This window comes from Parasteatoda tepidariorum, chromosome 4 (genome assembly GCF_982258835.1).
Source record: "Parasteatoda tepidariorum strain Cologne lab strain chromosome 4, Ptep-v5.0, whole genome shotgun sequence".
Classification (NCBI taxonomy): domain Eukaryota; kingdom Metazoa; phylum Arthropoda; class Arachnida; order Araneae; family Theridiidae; genus Parasteatoda; species Parasteatoda tepidariorum.
The window spans coordinates 97,164,661-97,191,243 of record NC_141758.1 but is presented as its reverse complement, the minus strand read 5'-3'; the positions used below and the strand labels follow the sequence as shown (position 1 = coordinate 97,191,243).

Genomic DNA, 26,583 nt, shown 5'->3' with positions numbered 1-26,583 from the left:
ATTTTAGTGAATTTATTATTACCTTTCTCCATCCGACTTTCGTGGCTTACAAAGGATCTTTCGAGGACGACCTCTTCCTCGCCGTGGTTGCACTTTCTGCTGTTTTAACTCATCATTCCTTAAATAAAACATTGTTCAGATATAAGTAACTACATTGAAAAAACTATATACAACAAATAACTATACCTGAAATTTTAGGCAGAAAAATTACTTGATAATATAATATTTCAATTTCATCAATTAATTTTATAAACCATCAATTTTTTTGACCACATCTATTTAACCCATTAAATGTCCCCACATAAAAAACGAACAAATAACAATTTTTGTATGCTTTGAGATTCAAAATATGTCTGTGTCTTAGTAAATCTTTATTTTTTTACAAAATATTAAGTACCAAATTAAAAGTTAAAGAGCTTTTAACCCTCTTACAGCCCTATCAGAAAAAATGCATACACGAATTCCCACGAATTTCACACATTCTCATGAACAAATTGTCTCATTGTCCATTTTTAAAATTGCAGAAGATTAAAATACAACTAAAAGTAAATCATTTAGAAAAGCTAGATAAAAACATTTTTAAATTTTAAGAACCAACTTAAGAAGATTTAAAATAGAAGCTTTATACAGAGAAATAGGAAAAATATTTCAAAGAAAAAAATGGTATTTATGAAATTAGGCTTACCAATTTAATTTTTTCTCTGGGGAAGGTTGTTCTTTGTATAATCTTGTTCCATAAAAGTACCAGTACTTATTTCCATCATTATCACACCCTAATGCTTGGGCTCTTAAGATATCTGAATCCATATTCTGAAAAAAATAAAGATCAAACGTATAAATAAATGTAAAATCATGTGTTATGATCATTCATTTAGAATAAAATCAAATTTTGAAAAAAAATTCCTAAAAAAAAATTATTTTTTTTTAAAAATCTGTAATATTTATTTATTTTTAACTTTGAAAAAGTGATTTCTAAAATATGCCACCGTTTATTTACTCTTAAAATGTTAGTTATAATTTTTAGCAAAGCTTAAAGCAAGTAGCTTCTCTGCCTTGTTAAAGAATATTTTTAATTTTTTTTTAAGTTCTTTTTTTTTTTCAAGACTTCATCTTTTGGGGAGTTAGAATATTTATTTGCACATTTGCAATTTTTGAGAGAGATTGTTGTTACATATATTTGCCAAAAAATTAAAAAAGTTTTAAAAGCAACTATGTTAATGTGACAGTATAGACAAAGAGCTTAGAGTAAAATAGTTATAACCTCATTCTGTCTTGAGTATTATTCCTAAATAAGTAATTTACAACTCCCAGTTATTTTCACTAGATGGTAGCAAAATACACAGAAGCTTCTTACTGTCTACAAGAAAATCATTGTGCTTTTCACCGAAAATGCTCACCAGGAAAATTTTAAATCTGTGGCTTATCATTATACATAGCTGCCAACAGGGATAGGAAAAAATCCAGTAGATTTTATGAAATCACATAAATTTCATGATAATTGTTGCATAATGTACTAAATACGCATAGGGAATTTTAGGGATTTTTATAGTCATCAAAATAGAAAAACTGCAATATTTTCCAGTTATGATTGACATTAAACATAGTTGAAAAGTTATGTATTAAATTTATTCATAATTTTTAATATTAATGGACATTTAATTCATCAAAGATAGTTAAAAGATGTTTTTAATTAATTTAAAAAAAGAGTTTTGAACAAAAATAAGTTGAACAATTTAGAACAAAAAAAAGTTTTGAACTGATTTTTAAAAACGAGTTTTACTTCATTATGTATTAGTAATACTTATTTAAATATTCAAGCTAGCAATAATCTGTACAAAAATTCTATTTCAATAGAGATTTTTTTAGGAAACTTACTCAATTTTAGGTAATTTTCTAAAATGTACAAAAACTAGAAGTTTCTTAATGAAACGAAACCAGTAGACCAGGAGAAACTGCCAAAATCCAGTAGTCTACTGGAAAATCCAGTAGATTTGGCAGCTATGCTTGTTGAACTGTGCTTGTTATTATAATATATATGATGGTCCAAGTCTAATTTAGTTCCATACATAGTTTAATAAAACCATAAACCATCACAAAAATTAAATTTCAATAGAATTTCAATTCAATCTATAAGCATAATGTTTTAAAAATCTCACAAGCTTAACTTCAACTCTATGAAACTAACAAGCATAGCAATTAAACTTTATAGAAAATAACATAGCAAACAGAAAAAATGCAGATTGGGAATCAAGATATAAAAAAAAAAAAAGATTGACAGAAAAGAAAAACAGATTAATTTTGTACCTTCATGGCTTCTGCAGCATCACTTCGATCTAGACGCATATAGCATAAAAAAAGTATAATATCAGTCTGAGATGAAGAATCCAAATCCCAAAAACTGGTGAGAGATTCTTGATTTTGCAAACCAGAAAATCTGTCCAAACTATTTTCTTGTAAACTGAGATCCTCCAAAAAACTATCCGTTGTATCCAAACTCACCAATCCATCCGTCTTTTTAAAAAGTTCAAAGTCTGGTTCGGGAAACGGATTGCTTCTTCCTTCCTCGGGAACAAATTTTTTTTGAACTAGTTTCCTAAGATACAACTCCCAATTCTCTTTGCTGAAAACAAAAATGTATGTATATATAAATATATGTATGTATATACACATAAATTACATGAGTTTCATTTAGAGCTGCTTCAACCAATCAGAGGTATTTCAATAAAAAGATTTTAAAAAGTCAAAGCTGTAATTTTATACGCTGCAAAATATAATTCAATAGGATTGAAACATTTTTTCCAAACCATTGGGATTCTTTTACAAGATGTATACATTATTTATGGAAAAAATTTACCTTAATACCCAAAGGAATAATTGCAATAGCACAGCTATCAAATACATCAAAAATACAAAATTGTGAGAATGTTTCACCACAATACGCTATTTCTCTACCTTATAACAAGGAAAAACCAGTTTTTTAATGCAAGAAGACTGCAGGTCAAAATACAACTTTTTCCATAAAGAACCGTCAGCTAGTTATACTATATTACGATATACCCACTCATTAATATGCTTACAAACCAAACTTTTGAGTTAAAAGAATTTCAAACATTTTAAAGAATTTTTAACAAAAGACTGTTTATTGTAAGCCAACCACATACCTTGAAATAATTACTTTTAAAAGCTTTAATCCACAAAATAAATCAAAATCCTGATTAAAATGATAATTGCATCTCAAAAAATTATTACAATTGATATATTTTAATAAAACTTCAATATCGTGATAAAATATGAACAATTTTGTACGGAACAAATTAATAAAAAAATATGACGTTTAAAAAGAACTTGTGAAAAAAGTCCTAAAAATTTCAATATTGCCAAGCTTTTCACAGGTTTATAGCAAAAATTTTCCTTTTCCATTCATTGATTTTTTGAGCTTATTTGAAAATCCAATAAATTTCAGTGTCTATTAAAAGAGATTTTTAAAAAATTAACAATAACTAAATATTTTAAAAATCTTTAAATAATTTTTTTTTCAATTAATAAAACATTAATAATTACAGGGCTGCCATTGGATGAAAACAAGAAAAATAGTAGCTTTAGTAGCATCATATATGAAAAAAAGTCTCCCAAATAGTCTCCAAGATATATAAAATAGATGCCAATATCATATTCTCCTCTAACATAATTTTAATCATTTGTGCTACAAAAGTATAAAATTCAAATAATATGCAGTTAGATACTCATATTTTATAAAAAATGTACATTTATTTGTGGATTTACCAACAATATATAGATAGAGGAATGCTGAAGGAACTGCTGTAGAAATTTTTGAACATTTTAAAAATATCTATTTTTAGTTTTATTCTTTATGAGGCATAAGATTTCAGATATTCATATAAAAAACAATAGTTGTAATTAAAAAAAATATTGAAAAAAAAGCTAGAGACTAAAAATTTTAGGCATCATAAAAAATGAAGTAAAAATGACCTTTACTTTCATATATAAATTTTTTTAACCTTACTATAAAATAAAAATTTAGTATATAATAAACAAAATCTGCATTCTAAAAGTACTTAAATAATTTTCAACAATAATATGAAAGGAAAATTATTATATAGGTACAAATAAATTAAAAATTTTATGATTGAAAATGAAGTGGGAAAAAAACACACAATGTTGTATAAAATGTGAAATTTATTATTTTCTTAACATTTTCTAGGGGCTTTTAGTACAGATATCAATTAAATTTGTTTTCCTTTTATGAACAAGTTTATCAATTCTAACCGATTCAATTTCATGTTCTCTCTCTGTTACTCATAATTTTTCAGCTGCTTCATGAGTTAAACATGAATTGGCAAGCAGACACAGAAGCTGACGTACTAATAAGAATTCATGTTCTACCGTGTTCTGCTCCTCACACCCCCTGTCAAAATGAATGAATTGAAAAACAAGTGCAGTTGCAATACTTGACCTTGAGTCATTATTTCGTTTTGTTGGCTGTCACTATGCATTTTAAAAGAGGAATAGCAGAAATGAGAGGATTTTAAAGAAATAGGATATAACAGGGGGGAAAAAAGGAAGAGTGCAGAAATAATGGAAAAAGTAAAGAAAATGTGACGTCTGTGGTCCCTGCAAACTTCAACACTCCAAATCGAACCGAACATCAAAACTAACCGATCCAAAATTGTAATTACTTATGGACCCTAATTCTGTCACACTACGTATAAAAACTGGGAGTTTTATTTTTATCTGCTACAGAACAGGTGAATTTGAAACTCAAATTTCCTTTCTCGGCTCTAATTTGCAGCTGCTTAGTTTAGACATTTGAAGAAAAGAAATATTGCAATTTAATTCATCTATCAAGTTTTTATTTTGTTTATTTTTCCTAACTGAAGCATTTCCAAATTTAAAGCTTTTAAAAAAAATTACGATGACAATTCCACAAAACGAATATCACCATCACCTTTTTTCTATTGTAAATAGCTCTAAAAAAATTAACTACCCATTTTGTGTAACTAAAGAAATTTTTTTTTTTTTTTTTTTTTGCTACTTCGTTCAAATTAAAAGAGGGGGGAAAAAACGTAATCCTCAGAGATATTACATGAGCAGGAGGAGCATTCACGCAGTGTGAATTCCAATTCCATTAGTCTGATTGGTTAAACATGTCTGTCTTGCTTTTGACATCAGTGAGGAAGAATAAAGTTTGGATAAAACGAAAACGCGCGGGGAAAAACGTGGGGGAAGAGGGAAACTCAAGAAGTTATTCTTAATTTTAGTCGCTAATTGGCTTTAAAAAGTTGCCGATTTTACGCAACTCATTGCAAATTAGTTGTTTTTACTCATATTTCTACTAAAATAGTCGCCCTAGTAGCTATTTCTTGAAAATAGTCGCTTTAGTAGCCTTTTTAGTCGCCAATGGCAGCCCTGTAATTACATTATTCACAGTGCAAAGTATAATAGATGATTTGCAAACACATGTACAAAATGCAAACAGATATAGTATTATTCTATACATATCCTCAAGTTTAGGTATTTATTTTATAATAAAAGAAGTTCACAACATGCTTTGCATACTAGAAATAATAATAAATAATTAAAGGCTAGAGCTATTGCTGGAGCTAAAGCTATTTGCACTAAAAGAGATATTAAATATATTTATATTGTAAACAGTTTACTATACCATAAGTTTTCTTCTATTTATATAAACCAACTACGTATAAACTAACTACATAAAAAATGAATGCTATGCAATTGTTTTTAATTTTACATCATAAATATAATCAACTAAAATGAAAAATGTTGTAAGTACTATAGTGTCTTACTAAAGATAAAAATCTAATAGTTTTCAATTGTCTGTGTAATTTTATTGGCTGAAAGATCACGCAGTAGGGGTCAGTTTTTCTTCATTCATTTCCATATTGTTTTGGTTGTCATCAGCATGTAATTAATAAACGTCATAAAGGTTTTTCTATAAATATTCTTGTATCCCTAATTTAAAGTTATTTTTCTGTTCTGCTATTATTATTCAAGAGCTTTAAAACTAAAAGAATTATTGTTTTTCTATTATTATGTAATTCTGCGCTACATTTTAAAATAAAGCTATTTAGAAAGGTGGTCTAAGCTTATTAACCGTTTTACAATTATTATTTTTGTACAAATAACATTAATATACTGTTATAAACAACAGTTAAAGAGATCTGTTAAATGATTTAGAACTTAACGATCAGCTTCTGGCACAATGAGATGCAAGCAAAAATACATAGTATTTAATATATCCGCCCGTTCGGGAAAATAAAATATTAAATTACTGTGAATTGTGAACTCATCAAATTTGTTTAAATAATATAATGTTACATAATAATATAAATATTATTTCAAAAAATGATGACTTAGAAAAACTACTTCTGTTCACCAATAGATCTAAATATTTATAATACTAATAGATATTTGGATATGGGAAGTGGAGGCACAAGCATAGATGTTAAGTACATAGATGTTAAGTGAATAATTTTAACTTAAGTAGAAAAAATGTTGTCTGCCAAGAAACAATTATTCCGAAGCAATCATCGGGGTAGGTGGGCCGCAGCAAACAAGGTGTTTAGCCCCCTAGTTATGAATAAATATTATAACAGAATTGATGAAGAAAAATAATTTTTATTTATTTTGAACCACTTTTCAACGAGAACTAAAGTGGTATTTTTCATTTCATATAAGGTAGAAAACTAAAATGCAGCAATAATTATAGATTTAATGTAAGATATTATAATTTTATTTAACTTGGATCTCCATTTAAATTAATTTAATAAGAATTAATTACTGTATCTTTAGTTTAATTAAATGTTGTAAGCTAAAACGGTTATGCTCTACTAAAAACTTTTATCCTAATCAGATAAGGGATAATAGCAATTATTAAAAAGAATGAAAAATGTTTGAGAACCATTAAAGCAAACTATATAATGAAGCAAAAAAGAAATTTATATTAAGTGAAAATAAAAATGCGAATTCTTCTAAGCCACTGTATCCAAGGTTAGGATTTAGTAAAATATTTATCCTAAGCCATTCTTTAAATTATTAACTACACTTTCAGTTTAATAAACAGTTGTAAACTAAAACGCACCAACTTCACGAGATTTTTTTTTTTTAAATTGTTAGAAAAAAAGAAAAAAAAATAGGCATTATTAAAATGAAAAATTTTAAAATCAAATTATAAAAACAAATGAAAAGATAAATCATAAAAACAAACTATACCAAATAAAAAGTAAAATCCAAATTCTTCCAGCCACCGTATCCAAGAGTTATATAAAGTAAACAAAAACGATGTTTTCGCCACAGTGACAGTGAAAAGAATAAAAACTATTTTAGAAACTAGAGAAAGAAGACGATCTTCTCTGACCAATCACGAAAGAGCGCTTGCGGCAGGAAGTTTCAATGTGCGAAGCTAATTGGCCAAAATCAGGCGCGAACCATATCTCCCCTCAAAACTTTCTATCCTACCATTTACTCCCCCCTTTTACGAAAATTTTACGCGACTAAAAGGATCACAAAAAATAAATTCATTTCATTTATTATACAATATTTCTAAGCAAATAAGTACTACATTATTGTTTATTTTTATGGTATATATGATGATTAGAGCCCGGATTTTGATGACCTAAAAAATATCAACTAATGCCCTTAAAAAGTGCAAAAAATGCTCTAAAAATGCGAAAATTGCTCTCAAAATGCCTTATGACATGACTTAAATAAAGTAAAAATATTGAACTAAAACAATGTTTTACTCTTTAATATTATATTATGAGTCATTATAAAAAAAATATAAAGCAATGCAATACTTGTTCTACGTTCATTTAAGTTTGAAAAATATGTTTTATATCCTAAAATAACAAAAAAAAGAGGAAAATATATTGACTCCAAAACTTTGTATAGAAACTTTAATGAGTATAATGATGGGAGAGACAAGTTTTTGACATTTTCTTAAATTTCTCAAAATATTAGAGGATTATTTTGTATTTTAGAGATATTTTGTTCACGCGATTTTTCATACTTAGCAAATAAGATTTAAAGCTTTTAGAGGTTTGAGGGACCGACAATAAATTATGAAAGAAAGCAAGTATTTTTGAACACCCTATGCAGGAAATCAAGCAATAAACTTTTAACTTTATCGATTACTTTAGTAGTTATTTGTAATTTTGTAAACGTGTCTTAAAATATTTATGGAGATATAACATTTAAAAAAAATTCTTCTTGCGTTTTTTTTAACTTTAACTTTGAAATATACAATAAAATGTAACAAAATTTTAGGAGTAATTTAACAAAAATTTTATTTTAAAACTGTCGTTGAACAGCCGAACCAAATTTAGCAGTTCACGACTACCAATATTCAACTCCGTAGCCTTGTAATTTTGAACCCAATCCAGAAAACAAGGGAACTCCAGGATCAGTACCCCACCCGAGGTACTGATTTGTTATGAGAGCATGAAGGACTTTGTGACCCAGTCAGATTTAACGTGCACGAGTCACCATTTAAGTACACGGGGATTCTTCGGCCCGCTAAATTCAAAAGTTTTCCAACCAGCAATTTAAATTTATTGTTTTAAAATAGTTTAAAATTATTGTTTAAAATTATTGTTATAGACAAATTTGAAAAATAAAAATTTGAAAAAATTCATTAAAAACAGCGGAAGATATGAATATTTAAAAAAGTTCTTTTATACTGCGCATGCGCGGAAAAAAATTTTTTAAAAAAAATTTAATTTCGAAAATAATTTTTTACTAAATTTTGATGGGAATTGTATTTGACAACTAATTAAAGAAGTCTGATTTGAATATCTTAAAAATTTAAAAAGTTTTAAGTAATTTTCCAAGTAGTTTTTGCATTTTTTTAAAAGAAAGCGTTAATTTATAGAGGGTTTTACACAAATTTTATTTCGTATCATAAAATAAATTTAATAACAAATAATATCTTACAATAATTGTCCATACATGGAAATGTGTGGTATAAGGAAAGAAAACGCATGAAAGAAATCATATTTTTAGGGTGGAAGATCCACCAACTGGCCGCGTCATTTTTAATCAATCTTGTTTAAGAGTATAAAATATAATTTGTGAAAACCCCTTTATCGTTTTTAGCTTTCTTTAAAAATGTACAAAAACTACTTACAAAATTGCATGAAACATTTTAAATTTGTGACAAATTCAAATCAAACTTTTTTTCATTAGTTGCCAAATACGATTCAGTACAAAATCAAGAAAAAAATTTTCGCGCATGCGCAGTATAACATAGCTACTCTTAAAAATTCGTATCTTACGCAGTTTTTAATAAATTTATTTCAAATTTAAAAACTATAATTTCAAATTGCTTCCAGAATATTGTTAAAATTGTATTGTTATATTAAGCATTGTATTATTATTGTTTATTGCTAAAGTATTGTTATTTTTAATGTTATAGCAAAAAAACGTAAGACAAATGTAAGAAAAATTTTTATAATGTCTATTTCTCCATAAATATTTTAGCAGTTATTGCAAATAACAAGCAAAGTAATCTACAAAAGTTACAAGTTTGTTTGACGAATATAAGATATCACAATCATTTCGCTTTATAAGAAAATTATTATTATTTTTTTTTTAATGCACCGTTTACAGCAATTATGTATCTGGGCTTTTTAAAAATGCTTCTTTTTAAATAAAATATTGCCAATTATCAAAAACTACAAACGTGCAGGTTTTAACACCAAAAAACATGCCTCCAAGGTGGTCCAATCGCCACAACATATCTCCCCAAAAAAACAAATAACAAACATAACACCATCCACAAATATGATTGCAGCATCTTTAGGACCAGCAAAAAAGACCACCTACTGATTTGACAAACCAATTTCACAGCAGCACTTAAAGAGATGAATGCATAAACGATAACACTTTTACGACTCCAATTACGAGGCAATCTTTGTTGAGACATGAAAGGCACAAAAGCACTATCTGATAGCTGTTAGCACCGACACAAAGGAAAGAATGGTTGGGGAAGATCTTATTGAAAGAGATATCGGCACAGATGTGACGAATGCCCAGGAGACACTTGCTCCAAAAGAAAGCCTTTCTCACGCTTCTCAAGATGACCAATGGGTTTCAGGGAGGGAAGACAAATGGGGATGTTAAGTAGAGTGAAAAATGGACGAGCCATGTACAATTTTAAAATGGTTATTTTATGCTCAAACCTTGAAATTGCGTTTAGGGAAAAAAAGAAGAAAAAAAAAACACAAAACAAAATGTAAGATTGATGCGAAAAATCCAGAAAATATAGAGAATCACTAGCTTTTTCGCTAAAGAAAATAACAGAAATAATAATTACGTTAATTTTTAATAATTAAAAAGAAGACTAGCCTTAAAATTTAAGTAAAGCTTTAATTTTACACTTAACATGCGGAAAATATAATTAATCCTGCAAAAGAAAATTATTTAACTTCTGATCCAAAAAGCTCTATGCTTTAACTTACGGCGCTCTTTTTTTTCGCCTAAAATGGATTTCAAGCCAAAATCAGAAGAAAAGATTTTATTTTTCTTTCTTTTTTTTTTTAAATTTATTCTATGATCTTATTCGGTTATTCTATGATCATCTATGTCGATGAGATAGAGGTATGGATTTTTATTAAAGTGAAAATTTATTTATTTATTTATTTTCATAAACTTGATCTTGAAAAATATTTTAATACCTTCTGATATTTTATTAAAAGCAGACCTTCAACCTAGTTTAGCAGAGGTTTATTTTTTTTTAATAATTTTATTTTAAAATGGAACAAACAATAAAAGAAAGGTAAATTTAAAATTGTGAACAATGATTTAGCAATATGACATGCAACATAGCATTAAAACTTTTAAATAAAAATTTGAAAGTTAACATTTTAAAGTTTCTTTCCGTTTAAAGTAATTTTAAAATAGCAATTGAACACAGCTTTATAAATTTCAATACAAAAACAAATTTAGAACAGGTAAGATTTTTTTAAGCAACATTTGCTGTTGTTGTTTTAGTTCATTTACGTCGCACTAGAGAAGCAATATTTGCATTCATATTAGCTGGTTTAGGTTTCATTTTGCAATTTTTATTTGTTAACGTAAAATTTAAATATTTATTGGTTACGTATACAACAACAATGAAAAAAATTTATGAAAAATATTTAAAACCAAAAATCAATAGCAAAGATATCGAAATAAATAACTCCATAACTGTAAACTTTAAGAAATCATGTATACCACTAGTTTCTTTTTTTTATAATAAATAAATAAATTGTTATAATTTCTAATTAGGGCACAGAAAAAACTTTATAACTTTTTATTAAGAAAAACAAATATTTATTACTTTTAAAGTAAGCAGAAAAATAATATAGGCTAAGATTCCTTTTTTTTTTTTCATTAAAATATATTGTTTAAAAAAAATTAATACTTTTTTGCATTAGTGTAACAACTATAAAGAAGTTAAAATTATCCACACAAAAAAAATCGATTTGATATTTACATTTCTGTGGGGTAATACGAAGTAAAATTCTTACTTTAATTTTGCTTTTAAGTGTAAAAACAATTTAAACCAGTTAGCAGGACTATATAAGCAGTATTTTTTCCCTTCTTAAATTATTATTGAAAAAATAAAAAAAAAATTTATACTATCAACAAAAAGGAATTAAGTTTTTCCAATTTACAAGGTACATAGTTTATACAAATTTAAAGCGTATAAATATCATAGAATTTTCTTAAGATAGGTTTAAACGAATACCACTTAAAGTCTGGACTAAAGACTTAAGGTCTGGTTTCTTAGGACAAGCGCCTTATCTGGGCGTCAGCGTGACGTCAACGTCCCGCTGACGCCAACAAAATACTGGTTTGTTAGCTCAAGGCCTGGTTTCTTAGAACTAGCGCCTTATCTGGGCGTCAGCGGAAAGTTGACGTAGATCTGACGCCATAAAAATACTTTTTTGTTAGCTCAGCGTGAGCAGTCGGCCCAACGCAGACATTTTCTCTCATTGCGCATGCGTTAATAACGTAAACAAATATTTATTTTGAATTTGTATTGATTTTGTTATTGTCGACCAGTGTTTTAGAGAACAAATAATGACTTTGTCCAAGAAAAAACACATTGCAGCTGAGCTAAATGAAGAGTGCTATGTTTAATGAAGAAGCTATGTTTAATGTCAAAATCAAAATCTTGGCTGATTTTAATGTGCTGTTGGATGTTGTCCGCCATTGCTTCTGTGGTTAACGTCACGTTGTAATCCAACTGCAGTTGAGTTGGACGGCAATTGTAGTTCAAGATGAGCGTTCGATGACGTATACTGTCAAACTCACAAATGGACCAATCAGAGGTTAACGCTGATTTCCAGCTGACGGCGTCCTGTCCTAAGAAACCAGGCCTTAACAGTTCTTCTTAATTTCTGACTCATAGCTCAAAGAAGGAAAAATATCGGTTTTAGGTTCAATTGAGTATGAAAAAAGTTTAAAATATTATATATTTAAACTTATTGTTTTTTCCTTTTTTTTAATGATCAAAAACTTTTTTATTTTACGTGAATCATCGTTAAAATTTAATTTCACAAAGAATAAGTACAACAATTATAAAACACAATCTATAGAATAAAAATTGGGGCCTTCCGGAGGTTTTGAAAAAAAAATTTTTATTTATAAAAATCTACCAAAACCTTATGTAAAGATAATGTCTTTTTAGGTGTCCCTAAAAACACATTTTAATTCAATGTCTTTTAAAAGAGTTTTTAAAAGACTTTTTAAAGAGTTAAGATAATTCTACGCAAAAAATACTTTTAAGAATAATTTTTAGCATTTAAAAATAGTTGAATATATTTAAATTATAAACCATATTTTATAAATAAAGCATTATTTTTGCACATATTCGCTAAATTGAACAAAAATCACAAACGAGGACAAATTTTTTTAAACAAATATAAATTATTGAATTCCATTCATTTGTCTTCTAAAAAATATAAATAAATAAATAATCTATTTTTAAAATTGCATGTAGAACATTATACTAATTGGAGCTACTTTAAGATAGAACAGGGACCTTTTACAAGAAAACCATTAACAAATAAATGATAACATTAACAAATGATAGCCTAACAAATGATAATGGGAAAGAGAATATTTTTTATCAATCTAAATTGTTTGTTTCCGAACTTATTCAGAATTTCAAAAATAGTCTGAAAATTCTAAGACAGTCAAGATTAGAATTATAAGGTATTTGATTTTCAAAAAAAAGGGAAAAAAACCTTTTTCCGTGAAGAGAATAAAAGAATAGATAATTTTAAGTAGTATTATTGTGCAAATCGGTTTTTGTCGATTTAAACAATACTAATAAAAATAAATTTTAAAATGGCTAATTTCGGCGTACATTCGTATCAGCTCGGAAAATACTGAATAAAATTTTAAAAATATTTTATTCGTTTTCACCCTTTCGCTATTTTTAAGTGTTCTATGTTTTTTTTTTTTTTTTTTTTTTTTTTTCCCATTAAGGTGCATGTTTAAAGAGCATTTTCTTTATTTATTTTTTTTTCAAGATTTTCAAAAGCTATTTTTTTAGCAAAGAAATTTCTTTTCAAAATTCAATTTTAGAAATATGTTTAACAAATTTTCAAAACTGTCAATTCGAGAAAAGTAAAAGATTTTAACTAAAAGAAGTTGCAGATTATTGCAGAAAAAATTGTATGCCTTACAATTCAAAATTTTTTAGACCATTATTAAATAAAATAATAAATATTTATTACGAGCTATTTTTTTAAGGAATTATCTTTGGATAAAAGAATTTTATAATTGTGTGCAGAAATTTTTCAATTCGCTTAAAAAGTTCTCGAGATATATAAAATACGTAAGAAGTAAAATTAACATTAAAGGGTCCAAACTTTGGAGTGTTGCTTTGACCAAACTATTGGGACCATATTTCCCAGATTGCGGCAACCCCCTACATATTGGGGGTCAGAAATCCGAAACTGTCGGAAAAAAAGGTATGTTTAATCAGAGAAAGAACGTTTTTGTGTCTGATTTCGTAACTTAAAATATCGTCTGCATTTATTAATAAGTATATTTGAGGTCATCCCCCCCCCCGAACCATTCAGAATGAGTCCTAAAACGTGAAGATTTAAGAACGATTTTTTCTCTTTTTTTCTGGAGCACTGTAAATATTACTGTGTTATTTTAAGAAGGGATGATATAAAACAATCTCTTTCCTTAACTAATCGAGCATAAGTGTTTAAAATATAATTCATTTTCCAATTAAAGTACTTTTTAATCGTCGAAAGGTCATTTTAATAGATTATGACTTCTTGATAAATATATGCACCCAATCATTTAAATGCATTTTTAAATTTAAACGAGAATAAACTACAATTTTTAGAACGAATACAGTTCTATAATAACGTATACGCTTTAAATTTTAGCAGTATCAAAGCTTAACCCCGTAACGCCCCCGTCAGGGGGCATCCGGGCATACTGTAGACTCTAAGTGCGCGTACGGGACCTCTCAGCAAAAGAAAAAGAGGATCCATGGCAACACCAGAAGGCCTCAAAGAATTTAGTGAAATCTTAAAGTTAACAATAGTAGTTACTCTTGGTAACTGATGCATGTTAAATCTGTCGAGTCGCAAAGTCCTCCATGTTCCCATAACAAATCAATACCTCTGGGGGTACTGATACAGGAGTTTCCTTGTCTTCTGGATCGGTTCGAAATTACAAGGCTACGGAGTTGAACATTAGTAGTCGTAAACTCAAAAATTGGGTCGGCTGTACAACGACGGATATAAAATAAAAAATAAAATAGTAGTTACTCCGAAAATAGAATTTAGGAGTTTGAGTGTTCAAACATAATAGGCGAGGCATCAATTTAAAAAACATTGAAAAATGGTACAAATTAATTTAAAAATTTTAGCAGTATAATAAAATTTAGCATCATAAGAAGCGATCATAAATGAAGCATGTAAAAATACGTTTTAAGAAATAAAACTAAACGCGATAAAATTTGCAGATTGTTTAAAATGGTAAACTCTAAGTATACTTTAAAATTTAATAAATGATAGCATATTAAGAGTTTTTATGAAAGAAAAAATTAAATAGTTTAACAAAAATATCCCAAAGATTGACACCAAGGCACAAAATTTTGTTATATTAATTTATAGAGAGAGAGAGAGAAACATATTCTTTTATTTACTCCAAAGACTAATTTATAAATAAACCACCACAGAATATTTTCTTAAAACAGGAATCTAAAATAAAAATGCTAACATATTTTATTTCTTTCTGAAACTTTTGAATGCAAAAATATAAATAAAAATAAAGAAAACTGAAATGTGAGACAAGGAGATCTTGTCAGCAGCGGACATTCTTTCCTTCCAAGAAAAAGAACCCCCAGCTAGAATCCCACAAGAAAAATCATAAAACGATAATTGCTTCACGTAAACTTACAAATAGGCGTCAGGTCAAAAGTTAAAGACACCCCCCAGGATCAACACGGTTGTACGTCGATTATCACTTTTTATGTCAGCCAACTACTCAACAAGTGTTTGTAGTTTGTACTACTGATAGAATAAAAATTATTACAGTGGAACCTCGATTTTAACGTACTTTGATTTAACGAATTCTCCGATTTACCGAGTATTTTCTCTGTCCCGACAAAAAAGGTGCAAAATAACAATATAAAGCGTGCAGTATTTTAGATTCCCCATTAGTTTTTTCTCACAAAATTATGCTAATACAATTTTTCAATCAACAATTTTTGAAATATATTCAAATAGCTAAGAGTTATTAGCGTTTAGATTTTTGATACAGTCGAACCTCGATTAAACGTACTTTGATTTAAAGAATTCTCCGATTAACGAGTATTTTCTCTGTCCCGACAAAAAAGGTGCTAAAACGCTCTCATTTAACGAATTTTTAGCTTCGATTTAACGAGCTCCTCCCTCCTTATTTTTATCTAACAGTCGACTCAGAGCTGATTGATTTGATTTAGCTTTGATTATCTCTGGAGAAAAAAAAATCGCACATAAAACTAAAACTTTAATTTTTCGCAATTAAAATTTTGAATATTTCACACTTTAATCCATGTGTGTAATTAGATGTATGTATTAAGTTTTAAAAGCAAGTAGAGTTAAAGAATTAAGGTCATTTTAAAGTTGATTTTCTAACGTATAACTTATAAAATTTTTAAGCTCGTAGTAAACAATAATCACTTTTTTTCATATCTGTATATCTAAGGGTATTTTTGAATTGATATTTTTATACCATACTCTTTATAAAAATTTATATTCGATTTAACGAATTGCTTTGATTTAACGAACGGATTTCACGGTCCCAATCAATTCGTTAAATCGAGGTTCAACTGTAAATGATTTACCAAAAAAAAAAAAAAACTTTTTATATTAACAAACTGATATCAACACGATACCTGATTCTTAAAATAGCATTATTCAAAACTATGTAATTCAAGAAATATTGCATACACCATTACTTACTTTATTTCCGAAGTAAATAAATATTGTAGTTACTTCAGAAACAAAGTAATTCAATATTAATCTTTTTTTTCCTGATACAATACGGAAACTTAACAAGTGGGCTTTCTTTACGATCGATTCTAAGCTAATGCAATTAAATATTCAATTAAAAAAGATTAAATTTATAAAAAATAAAAAAAAATAAAAAACTATACACTAGAATTATATAGTATTCTACAGAAAAAAATTTTTAAAATTGTATATCACATATACAATTAATAATAGTAATTTGTATATGATGTATCAATTAGTAAGTCTCCTAGGAGATTGTTATGTATTGAGTTTACTATGTAATAAAGTGTCATTCCGATGCAATCAAGAAGATGTTTACAAATTGCAAAATATTATTTATATGAGGTAAAAAAAAATTTACCGAAAAAAACTTTAACAGTTATATTATTTTTAGCTAACCATCCGAATCGCATGGTTGAGCCCAAAATTAAAGTAATTATAAACTTATTCAAATGTAATTAAAATGTTTAAAAAAAATAAAAAAGCAAAAAGTAAATCGAGATCAGAAGATATTTAAAATAAAAAATAAAAAATATAAAAAAAAAAACAGGTTATAACATCGAAGTTTATAAAAAGGAACTTCTTACACTTCATACTTTTTGTTAACTAATTAAGCTCTAAAAGTCTTCTAAATTCCAATCACTGTATCTATCCTAAAACTATATAAAATACTAATGCGTATATTGTTAAACCGAAGAAATTTCTTTTTCACGCTGCCAACAAAGAAGTGAAATATCAAGAGAGTGAGCATGAGGTACATATGAAAAGGTATGTGCATGGTATATGTATAAGTATGAACGCATAAACATACACATTTACAAATTGCTGAAAGAAAATTTTTAGCTCGTGTGGGTAATGGAAAACTGAAATATACTGAGATATAAGTTAGGCAGGAAAAAAAGGTAAAAACGAACAATTAAATTTTAATAAACAAACTGTTATAATTTTTTTTTTTTTACTTAACCTTTTTAGTTTACGCAGGTTAATTAATAATTTAAAGCAAAATTTTATACTTAATAATAATTTATAATTAACGAAAAAGAGTAATATCGACCATTTGTGCTTTTTAAACTAATTAAAAATTTTCTTACATTTAACTTTGTTTTTTATACATTTTACGAGTTTTATGTTGTAATAGTCCAATCACTGAAATAATACAATATATGAATTATAATTGCATAATAGTATGAAGTTTATAGTTTTTGGTTTCAAATGTTATCTCTATGTGCTACAAGATTTGTGCTCAAGAAATGCTACAATTAAATCAAATTGTAATGCATACAAATTGAATGAATTGATTCAATGTGTTTAAATGAGTAATGTATGTAAATAAGTAATCCCTGTAGATAAGTATTGCAAATAGGTAATTGTAAATAAGAAAATGCAAAAAATTTAACATTCATAAATGCATATAAATCAAAGGCTTTACAAGATATATATGTTATCTAATTTTAAAAAAAAAAAAAAAAAAAAAAAAAAAAAAGAAGTTTAAACGTTCATACAAGGCAAGATTAAAATGGTTAAATTTTCAAAGAGCTAGCGAAGTGAGTTCGAATTGCGAAGCGATCCGAAAAATACTGCGAGCAATTCTGGGGGTTGGCGAGCGCATGCGAGCTGGGTGTAGAGCATTATATTTCTCACTAATGAGCATATTGCCACCAAACTGATGAAATTTCTTTTTCGCAACAAAGAACTAAAAACTGGACGCTATACCAAGGGAAAAACTTTTCATCGCAAATTCTCTTTCATCTCCATGAGTATTCTAAAAAATTAAGTATAGAAAAATGGTTGTGAATTTCAATCTTCAACTTCTTCAATTTCAGCTTCTAATGGTCGTAATTTTCAATCGTTTTATTTTTCACACGATTTTACTAATTCCGAAATTTTTAATACCATGTTCGAATACGACGATATGCGAATTTCGAATTAGAGTTCTTAACGCTCTCGATTAAAGGTGATTCCATCGTTAATCCTTTTATTTTTCTGGTCATTGTTCTGTAGTACTTATTTATCGCTTTTTTAGGCGATCTCTTCACGATTCTACAAACTTCGATATTTTTAATACGATAATGCTGCGACACCCGAAATTTGAATAATCACTTCTTGATGCGCATGACTCACGGTTATCGTTTTTGTGAGGTCATCCAAATTGGGTATAATATGAAAAAAACACAACTACTTCGATTTAGTAGGAACAACATATGACGCAATGCTAAACGAATGAAATTTAGTTGCTGTTTATTTAGTTATTGTTATTAGTAGTTGTTGTTATTTGTTTTAGTTGTTGTTGTTTATTTAGTTGTATTTAGTTTCAATAACTTTTCTTTATAATGCAATAAAATCTGGCGAGCAGCTATTTAAACGATCGAACACTTCGTTTGTTTATTTGTGGCTTGAAGTTAAGCTCGCAGAAAATGCCGTTCATGGGTTAAATTTAGTAGGAGCAACACAACCTGTGACGTAGGCTATATTAGACCCAATTCCGATATTTTTAACACAATGTTATCACGAGACGGGAATTTTAAATTTGAGTAATAATTTTTTGACGCACTCAATTCGAGAAATCAGTTCTAAATCCACCTTGTTTTATAGGAATCCTTGGTCAATTTTTCCGCCGCTTCGACAAGGTTTAATAAATTCCCATTTCTTAATACGATATTTCGACACACAAGTTTCGAGTTCGAGTAATCACCTTCTGTTGTGCTTTATTCGCAACTATTCCTTCATTTATCTACGTCATTTTCCGATCATTTTCTCGGCAGTTTCTTTTCAAATAACGATATTTCTAATATGTAATTACGACACGTGAATTTTAAATTTGACTAATCGCTTTTCGGCGCGCTCAATTCGCGACTAAGCAGTCGAAAATTAACGTCATTTAAAAATCATTTTCTCGGCAGTTCTTAGTTGTCTTACTTCCTGTCAGGGATGCAAACCAAAGGCGAACGAGGTTCCGAGGAAATTCAGGCAGACCAGTGGAAATTTTTTGATACAATTAAAATCAAATTGCTACAAATTTTTTTTAATGCAAAATAAAATTTTCATTTTACAAAATTTTACCCTTAAAAAAAATTACAAAATCAAATCAAGTAAATAAAATCATTATATTTGTAATATAATATTACAACATGAAAATCAGCGATGATTTGAAAAATCAATTCTTGGCGTGCACGGTTTGCGCCGATTATTAGCTTTATAATTTACGCAGAAGAATGAATTTTCTCAACATAGATCGGCCAACAATAAAAAAAAAAATTCATCTTCTTACATTTTTGGGGGGATGCTTTCATGCATTATGCGAGTGTATGTTATAATAAGGTGTTATGAGTTCATATAAGAATACTCAGTGTCTCCTCTCCATACACTGAAATTTATAAATCAAAGGTTTCACGGCATAGTTTCAGAAATTCATTTTAGAAAAAGTACAAGCATACATACAGAGCTATGCAAAATCACGTAAGTTTCCAATAAGCGAGCGTAACTAACTGGAATTGCTCTGAAGAATTTACGGTAGCAATTTCGTTGATAATTAAATCAGAATATATATGTTACTATGAAAGACCGAAATATATACTAGATCTAGTTAAGTGTCACTGCCCGGTAGGACTGGGCTTTATACCGATGTAAGACAATATATCGATTTAACTCCAACATCGTAATACCGATTTATCCATTTCATCTTCAACAAAATTCCGGAGTGAGCATTTCGACTCTACTAAATCGATTTATTCATGACAGCAAACGCTAAATCGATGTTGCTCTCTCCGATGTAGTGAAACACCGGTTTAATCATTGCGGGAATGTACAGAACAGAGTCCGATCTGCCGTAGCGTAAGGGAAAGATTCAAGGTCAACTATCAACTCATTCTCTTGGTAACACGTGCGCTCAACTTCTTTGGCTATTTGCCAAAATCACATCTGGTGCAGGGGTTGGTATAGTTAAATCGGAATGGGCCATTGAATCTCTTCATTCAAAACTAATTCACTAGGTTATATCGATATTTGGCGGTTGAAAAAAAAACTCCGATATAGCAGGGATCGGTGCAATTAAATCTCCTCATTCCGATCGATATAGCAGGGATCGGTGCAGTTGAATCTCCTCATTCAGATTTCAAGTTTATATCGATATTTGCGGAGGATTTTTTACCACCAAGTGTATGTGATTGTCTTCTCTTTAGAATTCCGATTTTAGGATATCTTGCTCGTGCAGGAGGGAAAATTCCCATCTTCAATTTTACATATCCTGATTTCTGAAATAGGTAACTGTTATATTTTTTCTCCTCTTTTGTATTGAGAATTTTGTTTTTAAACTAATCATTTCAAACTATTTAAAGAAATTTCTTTCAAATATAGCGTTAAAAAATTAATATTTCTCAAATATTATATATAAAATCCTTATTAAAAATATTTATTATCTAATTGAGATATTTATCTTTTATGGCACATGAAATCATTATCTTTTATGGCTCGCACTAACTGAAAACGCAAAATAAAATTGGTGTTTTGATTTACTTAAAATAAATTGTTAAAAAATATTTAGTAACTTGTCCGGAAGGAGTTAACGAGTTTCACCTTTCGAATTAAACTCTTCTTGTGATGTTTTTATTTATTATCATTTTGCCGTGTCTCGCGTGTGTATTATAAAATTTAGAGATTTGTCTTTTTTAAGGCACATGCATTGCGGAGTTTCTTTCCGTAATATCTTTAAATATCTTACCGGGTTTTCTTTCAGCGTGTATGTTACATTAATTCTTTCCGTACCGTTCGGTTTCTATTTGCTCGCGCTAACTGAAGTCGCTAAATAAAATTGGTGTTTTGTTTTAATTGGAATAAATTGTAAAAAAAATGTTTAGGAAATTTACTAATTTTATCTTTTGTAACTGCCTTTTTTTGTGATCTTGTTATTTATTATTATTCTTTTTCGTTAATTTCTCGCTTGTTTATTATAAATGTTGGGAGATTTATCTTTTTATGGCGCATTACGGGGATATTTCCGTATCGTTCGGAAATAGCCCCGTAATGCATGCGCAGTTAAAAGATTTCACCTTTCGAATAAGACGTGTATCGTGATGTTTTTTTTTAAAAATTTATTATTATTTTTTTTTGTAGTTTCTCGCGTGCATAATGTTAAGTTTAGAGATTTATCTTTTTAAGGCATGTGCATTACGGGTCTATTTTCGTATTGTTCGGTACCTGTTTTCTTGCGTCAACTGAAGTTGCAGTTTTGTTTTACTTGGAATCAATTGTAAAAAAATATTGAAAGGGGAAGTTAACGATTTTTAACTTTCAAATTAGCCTTTTTTTGTGGTGGTGTTTTTATTTAGTTTCTTGCGTGCTGCTGCCGGAAGTCACCGATGCTTAGCGAATACTTTGGTGCTGATATGGAAAATCTTACCTTAAACGTATTTTACTAAAAAATTAAGTCCCGCAGAGGACTGATCGTTAAGACAAGGTTCCCAGCAGATCACCAAAGTCAAGCATCACTGTCTACGGTCAGTGTGCGGGTGGGTGACCACTTGGATCAGTCTGCATAGGGACCGAGGGGGTGCGGTATTGGTCCTCGTTAAACTGTGCTACCGTAAAGTGCTCGACTTTGCGCGCAGGTCGTCGGGCTACCGAAGCGGGGGTGCCATCCCCTCCGCAGAGGGTCAAAATTGTGATGGCATGTCTTCGGATCATCCTCCGGGATGTTTCCCAGACCGTCGCCAATAGCCCATTATGCAGCTCTAGTGCGACGTAAATTAACAACAACAATAACAACTAAAAAATTAAATTTGGAATAAAAGGAAATTGCATCTTATTACTGATATACTTCAAAAGTGAATTTTTACAAAGTATATTTTTTATTAAAGTAAAAAAATTATGTTAGGAATGGGAAATTTCCAGGTGCAATCTAAAAACTAGGGCGCAGGCATGATGATGAATTTTAAACTAGTCTTAGTTCATTTAAGCATATTTTCAATAAAAATATTAATGTATAGTTATTTATATATGTACAGAGAAAGTGAAAGTTTAATTTTTTTTACTAATAAAATAAATGCAAAAGAAAAAGGTAAACAATATTCTCCAATACCTTTAGTGAAAAGTTACAGAGTAAAATTAGTAAATTGTAGTATTTAAATAAGCTTTTGAATATCTGCAAAAAATTATTCATAATCAGAACAACTTTGTCAAAATTTCTGTGGACTAGGAGTTGACTGTAAGTGATTTAAAAAAAAAAAAACAATACATTTGAATAGAGGAAGGGGTGCTGTGGATTTATTTCTTAGTTTTGTCGTTTAGATTGTTAAATCGATATAACCTAATATCGCGATATAAAAGGGTTGATTATATCGATTTAAGAAATCTCTATATCGTCCAGCCCTACTGCCCGGTATGCCCTACACAAATGTTTGTCAAGTGCCACTGCCCAGTATGCATTTAACCGGTACTCCGGGCACTGATGTTTCACCTAATCTATCCTCAACAGATATTAAAATATCGAATAAATATTACAATATCAACGAATAAATTAATGTCAAGTTGGATATAACAAATATTTTGGACATTTACCAAAGCGACTATATGATTGTTGGCATTCACTGTTGACATGATTTCAGTCATTCACAGTATTATATATAAATTCAATGAAAGGTTTCACTAGATGTATAAGTTGCATATTTTTAAAACTTCATTTAAAAAAGCGTAGCATCTATACAAGGTTTGTTCTGTTGTTGTTGTTGTTGTTGCTTATCCTCTAATTGTCTGACGAGGTCAGACAAGATCCAGTAAGTTGTTGACCCTCAAAAAGTCGATTACAAGAAGTGGAGAAGCATATAATAGGTTTGTTCTAAATACAAGAAGCGAAGAAATAAAATAGAAACTGCTCACGAAGTTTTGGGGTTTGGCGAGCACAGCGAACAGTTAGATACCCAAGCTCGCTGTGATAAAATAACCATGCGCAATAGATATATTTTTAAGAAATCACATTAAAATGAAACATTTTAATATTCTGTTCATAATTTTAAGATTAATCCCTAAGCTATTGCTGAACATTGACACATTTTATATTATATTCAAGAAATATACAATAAGAAATATATATTTAGAGTTCCTTTCTAAGAACTACTGATTAGTTCTTTTTTATTTATAATAAGTCTTTTAACAAAAAAAGTCTAAATGCTAAACATACATGCACCGCACTCAGAGAATCGAAACAATCGTTTAATTCTTATTAATGTTAAAGTGGTGTTCTGTTTATTTTTTTTTTTCTTTCTTTATTTTTTTTTTTTTTGAGATTCCATAATCTATAAATTTAAAAGGTGTCGTCTGAAAAGTTTTTAACCATGCAAAATCTTATTCCAAACATCAAAACGAATAATAAAACATTTTTCATTCTCTAAGACAGGGAAAACATAAACCAAGACACAAAACTTATTCTTTCATGGTTGAAAATTGAAGTATAGGGACAAGAAAAAATTCGAAAACACGACAAGGATCGACAAAGACTCAAACCGCATTCTTTAGAAAATGGTGGTTTTCAGAAATCCATAAAATTTTATGCGAATCTTGGAGGGAGAGACGAAATTCGTTCCGGATTCGTTTCACTCTTTTTCTCAGAACGCCCGCTGAGAAGAGTCAAGACCATACTGTCATCGCTAATTGCGTCGGACAGCCCCCCATTTCAACAGACCTCCCAGGTGCTGTGGATAGATATAAAATCGTCTGAAAAAGAAGGGAAAAAAACGATAACCAGTTGCACGTTGCGTGTCGAATTATTTTAATGCGTAAAACCGAAATATTTTGAACAAATAATTTTTTTTTACTACTAATTTTGTCAAAACATGTATTTTTAAAATATGCAATTTTCAAAACTGATGCGAGTTTACAACAGTTATTCATGACTAAGTATTTTTAGGTATTATTAAGGTATTTTTAGAGGCTTTTTAAGTGTTTTATACATACGGTTGGGTCAACTATATCTTAGCCAGCGGCAGCGCCATCATGTTCATACTGAAAATGGCGCAAAACTTCAATACGAGGAAAAGTCAGTGTTTGTGAAAAGGAAAAGCGTTTGTGGCTTAATTTTTTTAATATTAAAAAATCTACTCCTATGTTGCATTATCCGAGTTCATAAACATGTATGCAAATTGAAAATTGTGTTATTGATTTTGATAATTATTTTCATCAAGGTGGATAAATCTTGCCGAACTGGAGGTCTTTTAAACAGTTTCCCAACTTTTAAAATATACACCTTCTTCGTCCTTTCTAAAACCCAGATAATTCCTTATGGCAAGAAGTTGCACACTCTACGCTCTTTAGTACGACTCCCTATTAGTGCGAACCTTCCGTTATAACGACCGCTAAGTGAAGTCACGTTTGCTGTTCCATAGACGCTATGTTATTTTAACGCTCATTAGAACGTCCGAACTGGAACCGTCCATTCCAATATGGCGACTGCAATTTTGTTTAATTTTTAACAGAACAAAACATTTCAAAAGAGTTAAGAGTTTTCAAAGCTAAGATTTCTCCATGGATAAAAAGTTAATCGAGAACAAAAGTCCCAAGTAAACAATTAGTCCAGGCAATAAAAATGGACGATACCTGGAAACTAGCATTCCTGCATTTCTGATTTTAAAAAAAAAAAATGAAAAAAATTCAATTTGTTGCATATCAGCCGTGATGACTATAAACAAAGCATTCGCCTTCCATTGCGGTGAACCGGGTTCGAATCCCAGCGATGGTTGATCGATATGAATTCCGCATCCGGCTTGCACCGACCATTGTGCTGACGTAAAATATCCTCAGTGGTAGACGGATCGTGGGTTAGAGTCCCCTTGCCGAAAGGCTAACCGTGGAAGGTTTTCCTCTCCATGTAACGCAAATGCGGGAAAGATCCATCAAAAAGTCCTCCACGAAGGCAAATTTCTCCGATCCAGATGTTCCTTTGTCTTCTGGATTGACGTCTACGGGGTTGAACATTAGTAGTCGAAAACGGAAAAAAAATTGGGTCGGCTGTTCAACGACGGATATAAAATTTGCTGCACATTATTTTTTATGGTTAAAGATAATAATAAATTTTATCGCTAAGTTCTAATAGCATATTTATGGGTTAGCGCCCCCTTGCCGTCAGTTTAACTGTGGGAGGTTTTCCCTTCCATGTAACGCAAATGCGGGTTAGTTCCACCATAAGTCCTCAACGAAGGCAAATTCTCTCAATGCTTAATCCAAGAGTTCCCTTGTCTTCTGGATTGGGTTTAAAATTTACAAGGCTACAGAGTTGAACATTAGTAGTCGTAAACCAAAAAATAGGGTCGGCTGTTCAACGACAGTTATAAATAATAGCATTTTTGAAAATTAGAGACAATTTTCTACCGATTCTTATGTAAACAATGCGTCCGTAGGATCAATCAAAGAATTATGAGTATGGGAATGATGATTATAGCAGTGGAAGGATGTCTCTCTCACGATTGCAGTGGATAAAACTAGAGGAGAATAAATTATAGAGGTTTGAAATTTGTAAGTTTCAATTGTAAAAAAAATTGTTTCGTAGGACCTAGTAATACAGGGTGCGTAGCCAAATCTCTCAACAGAAAATAAGCATCTTTAAAGTACTTAATATTTTTAAGCACTATATACAGTAACAAAGAGCAAAATAATTGTCAAAGACTTTACATGATCATGATAAAATAACTAGTTTCTGACAAAGAACTCTTTTATTAGTCACCATAAAAATATCGAGAGATTTTTCGGTTCGATTTCAGAGGGTGGAAAATAAAGCCTGAAATAGAGAAAATCTTGTCAAATGCAGCAGAGTTATACGTGAGAGTGCAAGAATCTCACCGAGTCCAGTCATAGCCACCGAGAGTCAAGGCCTCTCAGTAGATTTGTGACGTCATCCTCTGAGGGGATAGTGAAGCATAAGATAACGCGGTATTCAGATTTGTATTAAGAGAAAACTAAAGTAAATACTTCAAACTTTTGAGCCACGTAATATATTTTTGCTTTAGCTAATTTAATAGCACTTAAAAAAAGTGTAAGTGGTGAATTT

General features: G+C 29.5%; 1 protein-coding gene across 2 annotated transcripts in view; it reads right to left on the bottom strand.

Annotated features, from left to right (window-relative positions):
- Window positions 1-26,583, bottom strand: part of LOC107452266 (uncharacterized) — a 62,036-nt gene that overhangs the window by 16,874 nt on the left and 18,579 nt on the right. Inside the window, exons 1-4 of one of the 2 annotated variants that reach the window (XM_043049616.3) lie at window positions 7,252-7,389; window positions 2,305-2,620; window positions 686-810; window positions 23-118 (exon numbers count right to left, since the gene is read on the bottom strand). In XM_043049616.3, coding sequence (XP_042905550.2) covers window positions 23-118; window positions 686-810; window positions 2,305-2,343 — 260 coding nt within the window. In that variant the 5' untranslated portion in view covers window positions 2,344-2,620; window positions 7,252-7,389. Of the gene's footprint in view, window positions 1-22; window positions 119-685; window positions 811-2,304; window positions 2,621-7,251; window positions 7,390-26,583 lie in introns of those variants that run through there. The other variant, XM_043049615.3, reaches the window with a different exon arrangement.